The sequence below is a fragment of the Neodiprion lecontei genome, chromosome 1 (genome assembly GCF_021901455.1).
Source record: "Neodiprion lecontei isolate iyNeoLeco1 chromosome 1, iyNeoLeco1.1, whole genome shotgun sequence".
NCBI lineage: Eukaryota > Metazoa > Arthropoda > Insecta > Hymenoptera > Diprionidae > Neodiprion > Neodiprion lecontei.
In genome coordinates, this window is record NC_060260.1 from 21,530,141 (window position 1) to 21,545,846 (window position 15,706).

A 15,706-nucleotide genomic window follows, 5' to 3' on the forward strand; every position below is an offset into this window, starting at 1 on the left:
GTCATAATGGAATTCCATACTGCGAAGAAAAACGATGCATTGAAAATGCTAGTGAATTTGATCAACGTAGAATAAGGCATGTCAAACTCTTTCTCAACTCCGGTGTTCCCCCTATGGAAATTTAAATATAGATATTTACAATAATCAATATGGCATTCTCTACGATATATATGTAAAGTTTCAAACATCCTACTACGATAAAGAACCCGAATCTTTGCTGTCGAAAAGCGAATTTATTAACCACACGCCCCTCTTCATTATCAATTGCTCAAAGAGAATGAATAGTTGAAAACCGGACCAGTGGATATTTGATTGGAATTTGAAGCGAGTATAAAATTTCCTTCAAACACATCAGCCTATTGCATGATGTTGAACAATCGTATTCTCGAGTACAGTCCGATTAGTGGCACGGTGAAGAAATTAGTGTAAGTCAATTTTGGAACAAGATGTTCAATTAGGAATGTGCGGATATAAAAAATATGTACAGCGCTATTTGTCCAATTTAGAATAAGTGGTCTATTATAATTACTACGTATAAATCGAAAACTGAATGTAAGGGCTGATGAATAAAAGTATCTATTTAAAGCATCCAACCCTTATTTTCAAACATTATATTTCTCCGTTGAAAGATGTAAATTTGACAAACTGGTGAATTTGAAAAATTAACGACGGAGCCAGGAATCGAACCTGGTATCTAGAGAGCTTTACCGGAGACTTACTTCACTAGACCACCTAGCCGCCCTGACTCTGTTGTCATTAATTTCTTTCATCACCAGTGAGTTCAAATTTGTTTTCCTGTGCCCGATTTATGTATGAGTAAGAATTTCTTCTCTGCATGCACGATGTAAAGAGACTGTAGTGTGTAGATGTTATGTATATTCGATTCCTGGCTCCGTCGTTAATTTTTCAAATTCACCAGTTTGTCAAATTTACATCTTTCAACAAAAAATTCTCTCGTAGATTAATGATTTGCACACCCGCATCTCATTTACTAGACGGCATTGCCGTCTTATGGGCTTCTCATCGGAAGCAAAGGATTCAAAAAGGGTGAACATAACATCTACACACTACAGTCTCCTTACATCGTGCATGCAGAAAAGAAATTCTTACTCATTATATTTCTCCCACCACTACCACCATCACCACCCAATAAAATAATAGCCGTCTTGCGATGAATATTGGAAACAAGGCAGAGTCAATCAATATCGATAGAACAACGAATTATTGATAAAGAGGGCGCTATCTGTGGTACCAACTGCCGCTAAGGATGGGCGGTAACATTATCTTGCGATGTAATCTTGGGATGCCATCGGTGATAACACTTCCATCGGTCAATTGTTTTGCCACCTGGCTATAAAAATTGAAAATGTTTGCTCAATTGACAGCACAGAATCTCATTATCGAACTCCCTGGTGGTAAAATCGAGTGGAAATACAGGTCTTACCATCTATGGTAAGGTTCTTGGCGGTAACACCTCCGCCGGTGAAGCAGGCATTCTTACCCTTCGAGGATAATACTGACTGTCGGTAATGTAGGTATCAGGGCTGATTCTGTCAATACGCTACCATTGTGATCCAGAACTCTCGTATCCTATCCACTTAGATCAGGAAGCTCTTCGTGGAAGGCCTTATAGGAAACACAACCAAGAATGTATAGCAGGAAATCGCGCATGGTGAGCCACCCGAGCCTTCGTTGAAAGTCGGAAATGTGCACAAACCGCATGTGTTGAGAAACATAGCGCACACAATTGTTAAACCATTTCGGTAAAGTAGCGATGCATAAGTTGAAACAAAAGTATTTGAAATCATCTTCACCTATGTTATCACACTCGCTTGCAATGTTTACCTGTCCGTCTCTACTTCAAATCTAACCGCTTGCCCGTGTCGGGACTCAAAATAAATCTGCTCTGTATCTATGTCCTATTCTTTACACTGTTGCGAAATCATATCTGTATATCATCAATGTGCATTTCCGCTTGTAAGCGTCAGTTATCGTTCTCTTTTCTCGCAATACATATCGCATCACCTGTGTATCTTTCTCAAATAAAGAATCTTTACTTAACAATCAATTGTTATCATCATCCCGCTTCTTCGCTATAGCCATCCATCAATAATTCGCGGATCCCACATCAACGATCCAGTATCTATTGTCATCTCTTCATAGATTAACGCTACAAAAATTTTACGATCCAGGACCTCAGAAATGTTAGTGAACACTTCCGCACAGTAGTCAGTTATTGATAAAACAAGGGACACAACTAGGCGCTTTTTAAGCGGAACATCCACATAATAGGTTGTCATCCTCAATCGATATAGAGTAGACGCCTTGCGCTTACACACTTCAGCAATGTGTTCGGTCCATGACAGTGTTCGATCTATTATAACCCCAAGATATCTGAGACTGGTTACAAAGATAATAGAATGATCCCTCAGACAAAGCGGAGGAATCTGCACATCACAGACCGCGGTGACATATTTAGAACTGTCAATAACAATAGCTGTATTTTCATCCACATTAAGACTAAGACAGTTCCTTGCATTCCACAACCAAATACTCTCAATATCAGCGTTACCCAAGGCTAACGCTTTATTCACATTAGACGGCAACTGAGATAGCTCGCGAGGTCATCTGCGTAAAGCCAAATGCGATACCGCGCGAGGCACTGGGGGAGAAAACACAAAATCAGCGGTATCAGTAAATCTTTCAAAAGCCTGTATCGGAAAGTTATCGGGACCACATCCTTGAGTAGTAATCCATGTCAACGCACTGTTGACACGTCTGATCGTGATTGGTTAGAAGGTAAAGGATTGCATGTGCCTTTTGGCAGGATTCTGAATCGCTGGACCATTATACCGGAAAGTCACAGAGCTAGATACAAAGTGTTCATTAAGGTTATCAACCGAAACTCCAGAGAGCAAAGCAGCCGGTAGCCTTTCACACTTGGCAAAAGCAAGGTTTTCCATCTCACGTTAAAAATATCGCGTATCACCACAAGTGTTAAACCGCTCCGCTGTTTCATGTAAGCAGTCTTGGCGTTATGTCGCTACGATACATGACATATTAAGCAAAAACTTTTGCTCTGCGAGATCTCTTGAAGGACCGATAGCAGGCGTTGCGATTTTTCATTAGATGTCTGATATCCAGCGATATCCAAGCCGCAGGTGAACGCTACACAGTAAATTCTTGTTCAGGCATGGCGCAATCCAGTGCATCTTTCATGAGGTTATAGAAGACTGATATCCGTTCATCGACCGAAGGCAGCGACGAAAGCTGCGAAAAGTCAAACGTAGATAGGGCAGCACAAGTAGCATCGAAATTGGCACGATCCTACGGTCGGTATTGAATAACGCGCAGCTCCTGCCTAAGTACACCATACCTTATAACAGTATACATGAGATCATGCCCTATGAGAAACGGCAGCGATGATTGCCCCAGGACTCTAGGAGATTAGTGTTGTTGACAGCACGTATATCGAGCCAGGTATCAGAAGTAGCCGTGTGAGGAATAGGCTGCATTGACACGATATCATAACCCTGTGACGCAAAAAATTCACTGAGATGAACTTACAATGAGTCGTAAGCTGTAGATGACAAACCTGCATTGAAGTCATCGAGAACACCCGAGAACTTGCAGCGAAATTGCTGCCGAACAAGTTCATTCTCAAATACAGCGAGAATATCAACTTTAGGAATACACGATCGCGAAGAAAATGTTCATTCCAGCATCAGCGCTGGCTTCTAACAGATTGGTATTCAGGATATCCATCCACTGGAAGAACACCGGATATAGCAACCGTTACAAAACAAAGCTCCTGGCGTACGAAGAAGGTAAGGCCATCTCTATGTCACCCTCGACGATCAACCCTGTGCAGCCTGTAAGATGGCAACATCACCTGTACGTTCAATACTCGTTTGTTGAGCCAGATTTCGGAAACATCAATCACGTAGTATGTATTTAGGCGAAAGAACTCGCGAAATTAATTAATATGGAAAGGCAGTGACTGAGTATTAAGATAGTAAACATTAGGGAATGCCGGGCGGATCAGTGAGCGCACGGATCTCGCGGCAGTCGCAGGCAGGAGTCATTGCAAGGCTTGGGTTAAGTTTTACAAGTCAGAAGAAGGCAGCAGGCACCACGGTTTGATCCCCGGCCCAGGTCGAACATACAGCGCAGCATCAGTTATCCACGCTGATCTCGGGCTCAGTGAAGGATTCTTCTTCAAAATCTGACTTCAATATCAGTGTATCTGCAAGGGGTGCCTTTTGTTAATGTAATCCTTTCGGTCCGAAAAAGCAGTATCGATATCTACTGCTCGGAGCTGAGGCTTGAGCTTCTTAGCTGCAATCACACGATCGCACGAAGCATGAGACTTGAGGACTAATAAAAGAGGGTGCATCAGTGGCAAATCAGCATAGTTTTCCATCAACGTGCAATCAGAAACGGACTAAGAAAAAATAAAATGAATCCAACCTCGTTTTTATTTGGCATCTTTGTTGAATAATCGTTTTTTTTGAGGTTTAAATGCTCTGACGCAGAATTGATTCCTCAGATACGATATTTAACGATAGTTCGATGACAGAAATTTTGGTACCGTACGGCGCAGATACTGATCTGAGTAGAAGAGATATTTAAAGACAAAGATAGCGCCGTTGAGCGTCAGACGCAGTAGCTTCAGTTTTTAGATACTTAGGATAGAGAAAAGAAAAGAAAAAATAACATCAATGGTAGAGGGGAGGGGTCGTATCCAGTAGATGAAACACAAGAAATGTAAGATGGTAATAATATACAGTGTATTAATAAAAAGCGTGAAAATAGTTACACTCAAGTAATTCAGAGAAATTTAGGTACAGTTAAATAATTCAAGAAATTCAACTACAGCCAGAAAATTCAGTCTGTCAGGAAAGTAAATACAGTCAGAGAAAAAGGTAAAAGTGAAAATTAATAAATTAGCGAGACAGATATCGTGTGATAAGCGAGGGATAGGTGTATGTATTCGCGATACTATTACTCGGAGCAACCATCAGCAAGGTTGACAATAGTCAATTATAATGTAGTCTAGCATGCAATGCACAATCTAATATCCTCAAAGTAAACGTTAACACTTCAAGTGAAAGCAGAATAATATAGGGAAAGAATAGTATCATTACAATGCAGATAAATGGTCAATGTAATATGCAAGTAAAACAGAAAGATATTGGAATTAATACAGTAAGCAAGAAATACAAGGAAAAAGTAATAATGGAATTCGGGCAGCAATTTACAGAAATAAGATACATAAAGAAATATTCAGAAAATGGATATTAAGATAAAAATTATAAAGAAAATACATAGTGTCTAGTTTACGATACATACGGTCAAAAAGAAGTAGCGAGAAGAAATAGAAAAGAAAACACAGATATTCTTAATGTATTAAGAAGAGAGAAAAGAGAATAGAGAAAATCCAACGCGATATATTATAAACTAGAGGGACTACAAACAAACTACGTAACATCTTACAGCGGCGCAATACTCCAAAGTCAAAGAACGACGAGTTATACCGCGTAGCAATATAAAACTCCGCACGCCGGAAGCTCAAGATATTAATTACTCAAAAAATATTAGGTAAGAAAGCAAGTTATAATCAAATTATAGAAGATACAGAAGAGATAAGTAAAACATATTAAGAGACAAAGGTAAATGGTGAGAATTTATGAGCTAATTAATTTGCCAATCGCTACAGAGAAACAATGAATTATCAAATTCAAGTAAAGCAAGGTAATTAAAGATATTCTAATCAAACGTAAGCGAAGGAATAGTAAAACGCTGCTGTTTAGCGATATCAGATAATTCATAAATTAAAATGAAACGAGATCAAGAAAATAGGCAATAGTCATCAAAAATTAAATAAGTGAGTGCTAACTAGTCGCGAAGTTACTTGCGGTATTAGATACGAAAAAGGAAAGATACGAGCCCACGTGGCTCACGCAGAGCAAACTACGAGAAAAGGTAAGAGAGAAAAGAAAGAACATATAGACAAGATATGATACAAGTAACTTCGTGGCTTAGCAAAATAACAAAAAAAATCTCACTTACGTGAATACAAAAGAAGGTAGAGGACAAATAGAAGAAACAGATATCGATAGGTCATAGAAAGTCAAGTTAATAAATGCGTAAGAGAACTACTGAACGGAAACACGTCTGCAGGTGATATTAGCGAATTAACGAAGAGTATGTCGGGTCTACTGGTGCTACTGTGCTGTCACGTGATTCTCTCCTTATCTTGCATGATCGCTAATTGGGCCAGCGGGTCACGTGAGACGGGTTAACAGGTAAAACGGGCGGTAGTCTGTTGAGGCCAGTCATCGCATTTGATGCGAACGCGGTGCGAGGAGGGCCGAGTGTAGCCGAGCGCCTTCGAGTCTCGAGCGAGGCAAGCGACGTACTAGCGGTACTAGAGGGAGTTAGTTGTAAGCAAACTGTCGTCAGAAAAGCACGTAGTGTATAATTAATAAAGAAATATTATTACGTTTCCAAAGATTAAACAAAGGTTATTATTCTACCGCGTCGTTTACCTCTCCTTTCCTCAAACCACCTACGATCCTTAGCCTTAACATAGTCCATCTTCACTCGTATTCGCCTCTTTCGTTGACATACCTATATTAAAATATCGATCCGTCGAGCGATATGTGGAGGGGTTACAGTCAGCTGTTTCGTGCTATGCCTGAGAGGGAAAGGTTCACGGTATTGTGGTATCGATGTGTGAGTAGATTTTGCTGATAGACGACGATAATTGAAGACATAACGATCGTACTCAATATTGCGGTATCAATATCGAAAAAGTATAGATCCTGTGCCGACTTCTTGCTATGCTTGTACTCTCCGTGATGACGATTTCTCGGTGCTGCACTTCCGTACTCTTGCATGAGGGCCCTGATACCGAGACGTCCTGGTGGCGAGGGCCTCGTACCGTATCCCCATATTGCATTCTCTAGGTCAACGTGGTCCGCCACTCTGTGTTTGTCCTCGCGCCGCAGCCCTGGATAAAACGTATGCATCAGGCAAACACGTTCTTCCTTAACAGTTGACGGCATCGTAGGCGGTATGGTCGGTTCAGCTTCAGGCTCATAAGAGTCGTCCACAGGAGGCTTCGTTGTGGTTTTGACGCATAGTCTTGTACGCCATCGGCGATGCAGCTGAGCGGTATTAGCTTTATTCGATGATGCGGCTTCTGGTCGAGAAGTCTAAATAATTGGAGGCCTTCGTTGTACACTACGCACGGCCTTGTACGCAATTTAGGTAGGTGTTCATCTGGAGCCGGATCGGCGGTATGCTGCGCTCACTGACTCCTCGTATGACGCTATTGACCCAGTCTGTAACCTCTACGTTGCAATATCCGGTTCTCTCGAAGCGATGGTCTTCATAGTGGCTCTCGTAGTGTGGTACAAAAGGTAGAAAATAGACAGGTATTAGCTTAATACATAAATCTCATTTAATATTATCTAGTCGTTTCTTGGAGTATCGGCTTCAAATGTGCTTTCGTCGTGTTTCGCGTTATTCTTTGGATAAAGGAGTGCTTTATTATAGCCCATATGACGTAGTATAAAATACCACGTTACAGTACACATTTCTTATTTACTGTAGAAAATTTTTCAAAACACGTTGACTTTTATGTAGAATAATCTTTTGCATTTTGAAGCTTTATTACTTTTCCTCGGGAAATTAATACTTGTTTTAGAGAAGCAGGAGATAATTTTGCTTTTTGGAGAATATCGAAAAAATTTCGCATCGTACTTCGCGTCATGTTTTTGTCCTGATAGGGGCCTTGTCTACAACAAACGCATGTTGTTATTCTGATTTTCAACGTGCGTATTTAGATGTCATTCAATCATCACAACACACAATTTTTTACAATCTTTGATCTCTTACTTCATAATGCTCCAAAATGTCAGCGTCGAGCTTTCCCGACGTACCATCATATTTAAATTCAGACGACGCTTTTTTCCCTGCTGAAAGATGATTTCATACTTAAACATTATCTTACCAGCAATATTAGTTTAAAATTTGAAAGTATATACGATGTGTAACGTGGTGTTTTAGAACGACTCGGCACAACGGCACACAATTGCAGGGAAATGCCGGAAAACGCGTCCCTGGCCGAGTACTGCAAGCAAACTCTATACAAGTTAGCCGACAAACTACTAGAAACTAATTCTTTTTTTTTAAACTGTGTATTTCGCATTTCGGTGCAAGCAAACACAGTACCAGGACGATAATGATTCCTACTACTAAGAGACCATCATCTTCTGATCACTGTGAACTATTCTCCCGATGACCTCATCTGCCGACTGCCTGATGTGGCTGCCCCTGTTGTGCCTCAGAATGCGTCTGGGCTAGGGATGTGAAATCCTTGCGACAGATGAGTGATCACTTTTCCAGATGGAGCCAGCCGCCCGCTTTTCCGGATGCCGTGGAGACGGCATACATGGATACGCGAGGAGCGCACTTCACTACCTCCCGGCTAGGCGCCAGACCAATCTTCAAGTACTACCATCCCAGTGGTTGTTATCGCCGTAGAGAGTATCTTTGAGACTCGATGCCAGATTCCTGTCAGTTAGGATCATGGTCATATCGTAGGCAGATGTACACTGCCAATACGACGCGACCGGTGGAAACGACTCTGACTTGCGGTAATGCCGTCACTCTCCAGCCGAAAAATTTTGGTCGGGAGGCACCCTGCGTGTTCCTTTGCCGAAGGGTTCTCAACGATAGGTAACAAATTTGGGCAGTAAGATGCAGCGACTGTCAACATATGGAGTAGAAGGAGACAAATCTCCGCCATACTTTACTAACAGAAATTTGTCCCACTTTTCGGGGAATAAGGTGGCGCTATTAACAGTGTGGATTCGCTGTTTTCCGGCTAGCGGGAAAATATAAATATATCGACTGCTACTCATCCATTTTTACGATTGTTGTAAAAAAAAGTTTCTTATTACGAAACACACAAATTTATGCATGACCATCGTAAAATTTATTATAATACGAGTAACATGCAACCGGTGTCACGTAAATTAGGAGCTAGTTGTAATGTGGATTTACTTGTTTTGGTGATACTCTGTGGGCTGTGGAACAAAATAAATAATGTGGCAAATGAAAATAAAGTGTTGATCAGAAAAATTAATTCACTTTACTATCGACAAATAGAAATATACTTGTGACAGAAGTATACGTTATTAGAGTATGCAATATGCTTTACTTTATATTTATATGCTAGGTGAGTCTGGACTGTTTTCGTAACATTCTGGCTTTTGCTTTCTTTATGTTGTGAATAGCATTAAAATAGTATCGGCCAATCACACGCATTTTACTCATTGTTTATTTTATTGACAAAAAGTTTCGTTCATTAACACTTCATATGACATGACCCAACTACGATGCAACCTTGTTTAGTGCCATTTATTGCGGTTATGTTGCTCCGAGATAGGTATAGTTCGCGTAAGTGTAATGACTATAGTCAACTTGATTTGATTTTTTTAACCATGTGATTATCTTTTCTTACGTTGCATAAATTTACAAGTGTGGATAACGATTACTTTCAGGCTTCTCTTTGCGAAGCGTTTTTCCGTCTTGTCACAGCAATAGTCTTGTTTGCTTCGTTTAGAAGACTCTCCACGTCTTTGTGTTTTAAATGGACAATGGATCCAGTTCGAATTCTCTCATTAAAAGCAGACTTCAATTTCCAGTTTACTCGATTGCTTCTTTTTTGCTTGCGCGTACTTTCACTTCTTTTTTGAAGCCATTTCAATTTTGTCGCCAGCAGAGTCTGATCGTTGTGATAATTCTTGTTTTTTCTCCGATGCCTTTCGCAAATTTTTTTTCCAGAAACCGGATACTTTGAGTTCCAAATTTAATCTATTTTCAAATTTCCGGTTTGACGGTGACTTACCCAAGATTTAGTACGCAGGTTCTACAATGTTTATCAATTTTAAACATTTCTCGGATTTCACCTTTAGCTTTCTTCTTCTCATATGCGCTTAACAAGTTGAAACTTGAATGATTGTTTGCCATGGTGAGAATCATTTTTAGAGGGCAAAGCGTGTGTCTGTGTGTGCGTCAATGTGTGTGTTCCGACCTTGCATCCTATTGACTGTATACTACCTCAGCTGCTAGTCAACCTCGCGCTCTGTCCTCGACTGAGCCCACTCCGGCTTCATTGAATAGTTTACATTACAATTGCGACGTTCAAACGCAGCTTGACAATCATCATATTTTCTCGTTGATGTTCAGAATAGCACTCTCATCAACATTTCTTAGATTTAAAACTCAATCAGAAGTTGAATAGATGTTTCACCTCTTCACTATTCTTTATCAAAAGTTCCAGTCGTTTTTTAACATTACGTTGTTGGGAAGTACTTTTCATATGTAGGAAGAACAGCTTCAGACTGACGTCAAAATTTTCAGTTCTAACTATAATTTAAAGTATTTGATATCACACCGGCATCCAGGTTGACGAAAAAAATTCACGGAACGATTAATCGTGGAATGTAGGGTGTTTGATATCACTTCGAAGCCAACAGTTTTCACAACTAATCATAAGGTACAGAATATCAAGACAAGGACAAGAATGTCGTGTAGTTCATTGTAGAACATTTCTCAGATTGGCAGGTTGATTGCACGATGAACGTTCCAGAGAGAAGGATTTGCGTCTCTTCTATACTTCGATTATCGGTAGGGGATGAGAATTATATTGTTGGTAAACCAGCATGATTTTCACCTTCGGTTGATAAAATTGTTCGTAAGACAGCTTGGTTTTAACCTTCGGTAGATAAAATTGCTGGTATAGCAGCGCAATTTTGGCCTTCGGGTCGGTACAGCAAGAGTCGATAGCGGTGACGTCATCGTGGAGATAGGTTTGAGTCTGGGTAAGATATCGCTAAGTGTCGGTAGTAGAAATCTGGACCCAGAACTCTCCTTGCACTAGTACTGAGACTGTTCCCTGGTGGTGATCCACAGTTCGAGTCTTACGCCGGAGCACGACTTGTGTGCTCTAAGGCTTCTCGTTATTGACAATTGTATAATTAGAGTATTAACGAAAGATGTCTCATTGTTATTTCCACACATCCTAGGTATCCTATTTTAATTTAGTGTATATAGTATCGGCGGTTTGTCTTAATTATTGATGAAAAATTTGGCTTATTAAGAGAGAGACTTTCAGGTGGAGCCGCTTATACCTAGATCAGGGTTTCTCAGTTTGGTTCTTGGTGCTGGCTAATCTGATCGTTTATAAACCCTAATATTCGGAACTGTACATGACCTTTACTAAGAGGGGTGGAACTGGTTCTTATAAGAATACGAGAATAAAATAGTATATTGTGCGATAAATATCGTTCAAGTGGCTAGATAAATATGCTTGCTTGTATTAAATGAAATAGAAATTCTAAGAAGGTACGTTGGAGCGTAACAGCGGTACGAGTTTCATCAGGGAACGCGAAGTTTCAAGCCCGAAAAAAATGGTAAATTCTCTCGAATCGACAAAAAAGTGAAATTGTCTAAGTTAAGAGTTGTGGCAAATAACTTGAAAAATTGTAGAAAATGTTAAAAATTCGGAAATGTTACTTTTTTTTACCCCGAAAATACTTGTATAAGTTTCATCAGAGAACGCAAGAATATGCCTGTGAACAGCTGTGTTTAGTACTTCTAATAGTCGAAGACCGCTAAATAGTCGTTGTTTCCCGGGAGCTCGTAAATGTCTTCCGTATATTTTCACCAATTTCTATATCTATTCGAGTATTGACACTACTTTACGTATGCTAGAACGTGAGAGTTGAAAATTTTAGGTCGGGGGCCCCAGGCCTCTATTCGTGTCTGGATTTAAGCATTTTACGGCTGAATCCTGCGGCCTACTTCAGCGTCGATATAATTCTGATTATATCATGCCAAAACGATTCCGCGCTAAAAAAGTTCGTCGCGTTGAAATGTCTTCGCGCCGAGACATCTCTACGCCGAAACGCCGCCATACCCAAAAGCCGTGCACCAAAATGTCCTCGCACCAATATGGCCGCACCAAAAAGTCCTGCGCCGAAACGTAGTGCACCCGTATTTTAAATATTGACGTCATTCCCGAATAGTTAGAATAAGTTTAGCGTCTCTTTGTTGAATGTGTGACGGAGCTACAACATACTCATCCCCTATGAACAACGTGGTAGGTTACCATGGCACCCCGAATACTGAAAAAAGTTCGGTTACCTATTTTCACAGGCATAACCGTAACCATTACACATTATCTCGTACGAACAACGCGAAAGTTGTATAATTTGCGCTGTAATTGCTTTTTCCCGGGATATGAATTGCATTGAATTGCTTCAAATTGATTCAAACTTACCCTTGGAGATCTTTCCGCATAGCATTTGTTGAACGTGTAGGCATACTGACAATTGTCACCACCGGCTGAAACAATTTATTTACACAAAATTCAACAAGTTGCCGAGCTGTGATAATTGTAAAAGAAAAACAGAGAAATAACGACACCCAAGATACCAAAGTATTTACCGATCCTCTTGCACTCGCGGATAGCTCTTTGAACTTCTGCCCGATACGCTGGCATTCGTTGGAAAAAAGTTAGCATTCCGTTCAAGCTGAGTTCTCGTTTGTCATCCACCAAGCCAAACTGCTCCCAAAGGCAGTACATGTAACACTGGAAAAAAATTTGGAATCTACATGATTCAATACTCTTTTTCAAGAGAGACATGAGCGTTTAAACAAGAATCATTTCATATATATCTAATGAATTCGACTCAACTATGTGGTGTCTTCTTTTGCGACAGTGGTGACTAATCAAATTAAATAGGATTACTTTCATACGCGATGGGGCCGCTAAAGAATATAAGAAGCAGGAAATAATTGTCCAGACGTTTGGAAGAAAAGCTTTGAAAAATTCAAAACTCTCAAATGACAGAAAAAACTGCAGCGCTGTTAAGGACTAATTGTAAATTTCTAAGAGTTCGCAAAGACAAAGAAAAGTCCATTATTGCAAATTTGAGGCTGGTAGGAATACAAAAGACAAATCATTAAAGGATAACGAAGTAGAAAATAATGGAGCCACTAAAATTAATCGTAATGGATAAAAAAAATAATTATAGAATGACTTTGCTTAAGGCAAGAAAAATACAAATGATGAGATAGCGACCAAACAAGAGGTAAAAAGAGGGAGAATAATAGGAAAGTAAAAAGGAAAAAGTGTCGTGAGATTCAGAAGCATGAAAAAAAAAATCGAAAATGACGGGGCTAGGGGTGTGAAAGCTAGGATAGAAAATTGGGCATTTGAAGAAGAAATACATCAGTTAAATATAAATACAACGAATGCAGGATCTTGAAAAAGGGCTAGAGCAAATGAATTCAAAATTCAAAATTAACGAGAAAAGAGGAAGCGAAATAATTTCTTTGTAAGACGATCACGACTCGTTGGAATCAAGGCAACTAAAAAAAGGAAAGATATTCTTGTGGAAATGATGGTAGCGATGTAGAAGATATAAAATACAGGGAAAAGAGGAGTAGGGGCAAAAATTATTTGGGTAGCAGAAAAGACTAAAAGTTGGAACGGAAAACTACGTCAAAATTATATTTCATTCAATATGGATATCAGACACACCGTATTCTTATTACGGTGAGTACGTAAAATTCAGGTTTGATGGAAGATGGATAACACAAACAGCACATTAGAACAAGTAAACAGAATAACCAATAAAACAAATTTGCCCGGATTATATGAATATCAGTGCTAATCGGCGTGAGAAAAAAGGGAAATGCAATAGAAAAGACGTTAAACAGTCAGATATAGGTTGATAAAAAAGAAAAAAGTGAGAACTCTTAATAAGTCAAATAGAAAATCAGACTTGGCGAAAGGGACTGGAGAATATTTACTGTATAATTACGTGTAATATAACTAATATGGTACGGGAAGAGGGTAAGGTCAAAGTAAATGACACTGAAAAAGAGATACTAGTTATAAAAGATGATTTTAACCCGACCGGAAAAATAAAAGGAAAGATCTTGCAACGGAGAGTTGATGCAAGGAAAAGCAAAAAGTGTCCAGAGATAAAGTAAGTTACAGTAACGGGGATCTCTTGGTAAGGCTAGTTAAAGAACGGGGTTTGAATATTCTCAATGGTAATTGGAAAGATAATGAACAAATTCCACGTATCTTGGACAAAAATGTACAATAATTATAGACTACACAAGTACCCTGTGTAAGGAAGTATATAAAGTTATAATACAAGCCCCAATGAAAAGAAAAGTGTGGAGGAGGGGATATGAAATAAACATGGGCGGAAAATCTGAAAAAAACTACTAAACAAGTCTCATAAAAAAAGCGAGAGCCGAAAGATTCGAATTACGGGCCAGGGAAATGAACAGTTTGAATTAAAATAATTCTGTAGTTCATGAAAGAATATGGATCATGTTCAGAACGACGTACATGATAAAGATTGCAGTTGTTGGTACTATAGGTTGGCACGTTTAAAGAAAAAAAAATTATGTATAAAAAATTTCGTCTCTTCAAGCACTGTGTATATACAGGACTTTAATGCGCAGATGGTGTCTTTACCCTTTTGAATCCTTGCTTCTTGATGGGAAGCCACGTGAGACAAGCGAAGCCGTCTAATTAATGATATGCGGATGTGCAAATCATTTTTTTACGAGAAGATTATTGTTGAAGGAGTGTATTTTGAAAATTTGGTGATTTCGAAAAATTAACAGAGTCAGGGCGGCTAGGTGGTCTAGTGGAGTAAGGCTCTGTTCAAGCATCTCTAGACGCCAGGTTCGATTCCTGGCTCCGTCGTTAATTTTTCGAAATCACCAAATTTTCGAATTTACACTCCTTCAAAAAAAAAAAAATAATACCGAATACGGCAATTTGTTCACACTGCGGATATCATGAGCGCGAACGCTACCAGAACAACTACAGGTAGAACAAAAATGTGAAGAATCAGTTTAGTAGAACACAAAATTTTCAAACAAGACAGGCCGTAACGACACTTACCTATTTTCAACAGTTTAGCCGTGAGAACTATTCGAGAAAAACAGTATTCGGTGATAAACTGATTTGAATCCGTCAATGTTGATGAAAAAAATCGCAAATATTTACGGTGCAATAAAACATACGGAAAAAGAGGTTTGATACCTCATAAAGTTTTTATTTCAAGATTTCGAAATAAGCCGACCATTTGTTGTCCTTTTTTGTATAACATTTTTCCGCAGAGCTGCTGTAACTTTTGATCTAATAATCAAAACACGCTCGATGGTTTGCAATCACTTTTATTTTAGAAATGCCTCAGAAATTCGATCTTCTGATGTTTAGCTCACATGTAAATGGATCGCCACTATTTGATAGTAAACAAATCAAAAAACTCTCGCGCAAATTTTTCATAAAAACTAAGAAAGTTGTTCCACTAAATTAAAAAACTCTTTTCTTTCATATGTTCTATCACACAAAAATGTTCATGATTTTTTTCATTAACATTGACACACTCAAAATGAATCTTACAATTAAGGCTGATTTTCGGGGATTTCGTAAATCCCAGCGTTTTCGAGGTTTTCTTTTCGGACCGCTCTCGCAGCCACACTATTGAAGACATAAAGGTGTCGTTAGTGACTATTTTTTTTTTAATTTTGCTCTTTACGAGATTAATTCTGGGCATTTTTGCTCTATCTGTACCCGATCTCATAGTACTAG

The 15,706-nt window shown here is 39.2% G+C and overlaps 1 protein-coding gene across 5 annotated transcripts in view; it reads right to left on the reverse strand.

Moving 5' to 3' along the window:
- LOC107227447 (pheromone-binding protein-related protein 6) overlaps positions 1–15,706 on the reverse strand; it is a 66,073-nt gene that overhangs the window by 18,157 nt on the left and 32,210 nt on the right. For 3 of the 5 annotated variants that reach the window (XM_046738689.1, XM_046738682.1, XM_046738672.1), the window contains 2 exons: positions 12,514–12,670; positions 12,359–12,423 (listed from right to left, as the gene is read on the reverse strand). In XM_046738689.1, the coding sequence (XP_046594645.1) occupies positions 12,359–12,423; positions 12,514–12,670 (222 nt within the window). The remainder of the gene's footprint in view (positions 1–12,358; positions 12,424–12,513; positions 12,671–15,706) is intronic. The other 2 variants (XM_046738692.1, XM_046738675.1) reach the window with 1 other exon arrangement.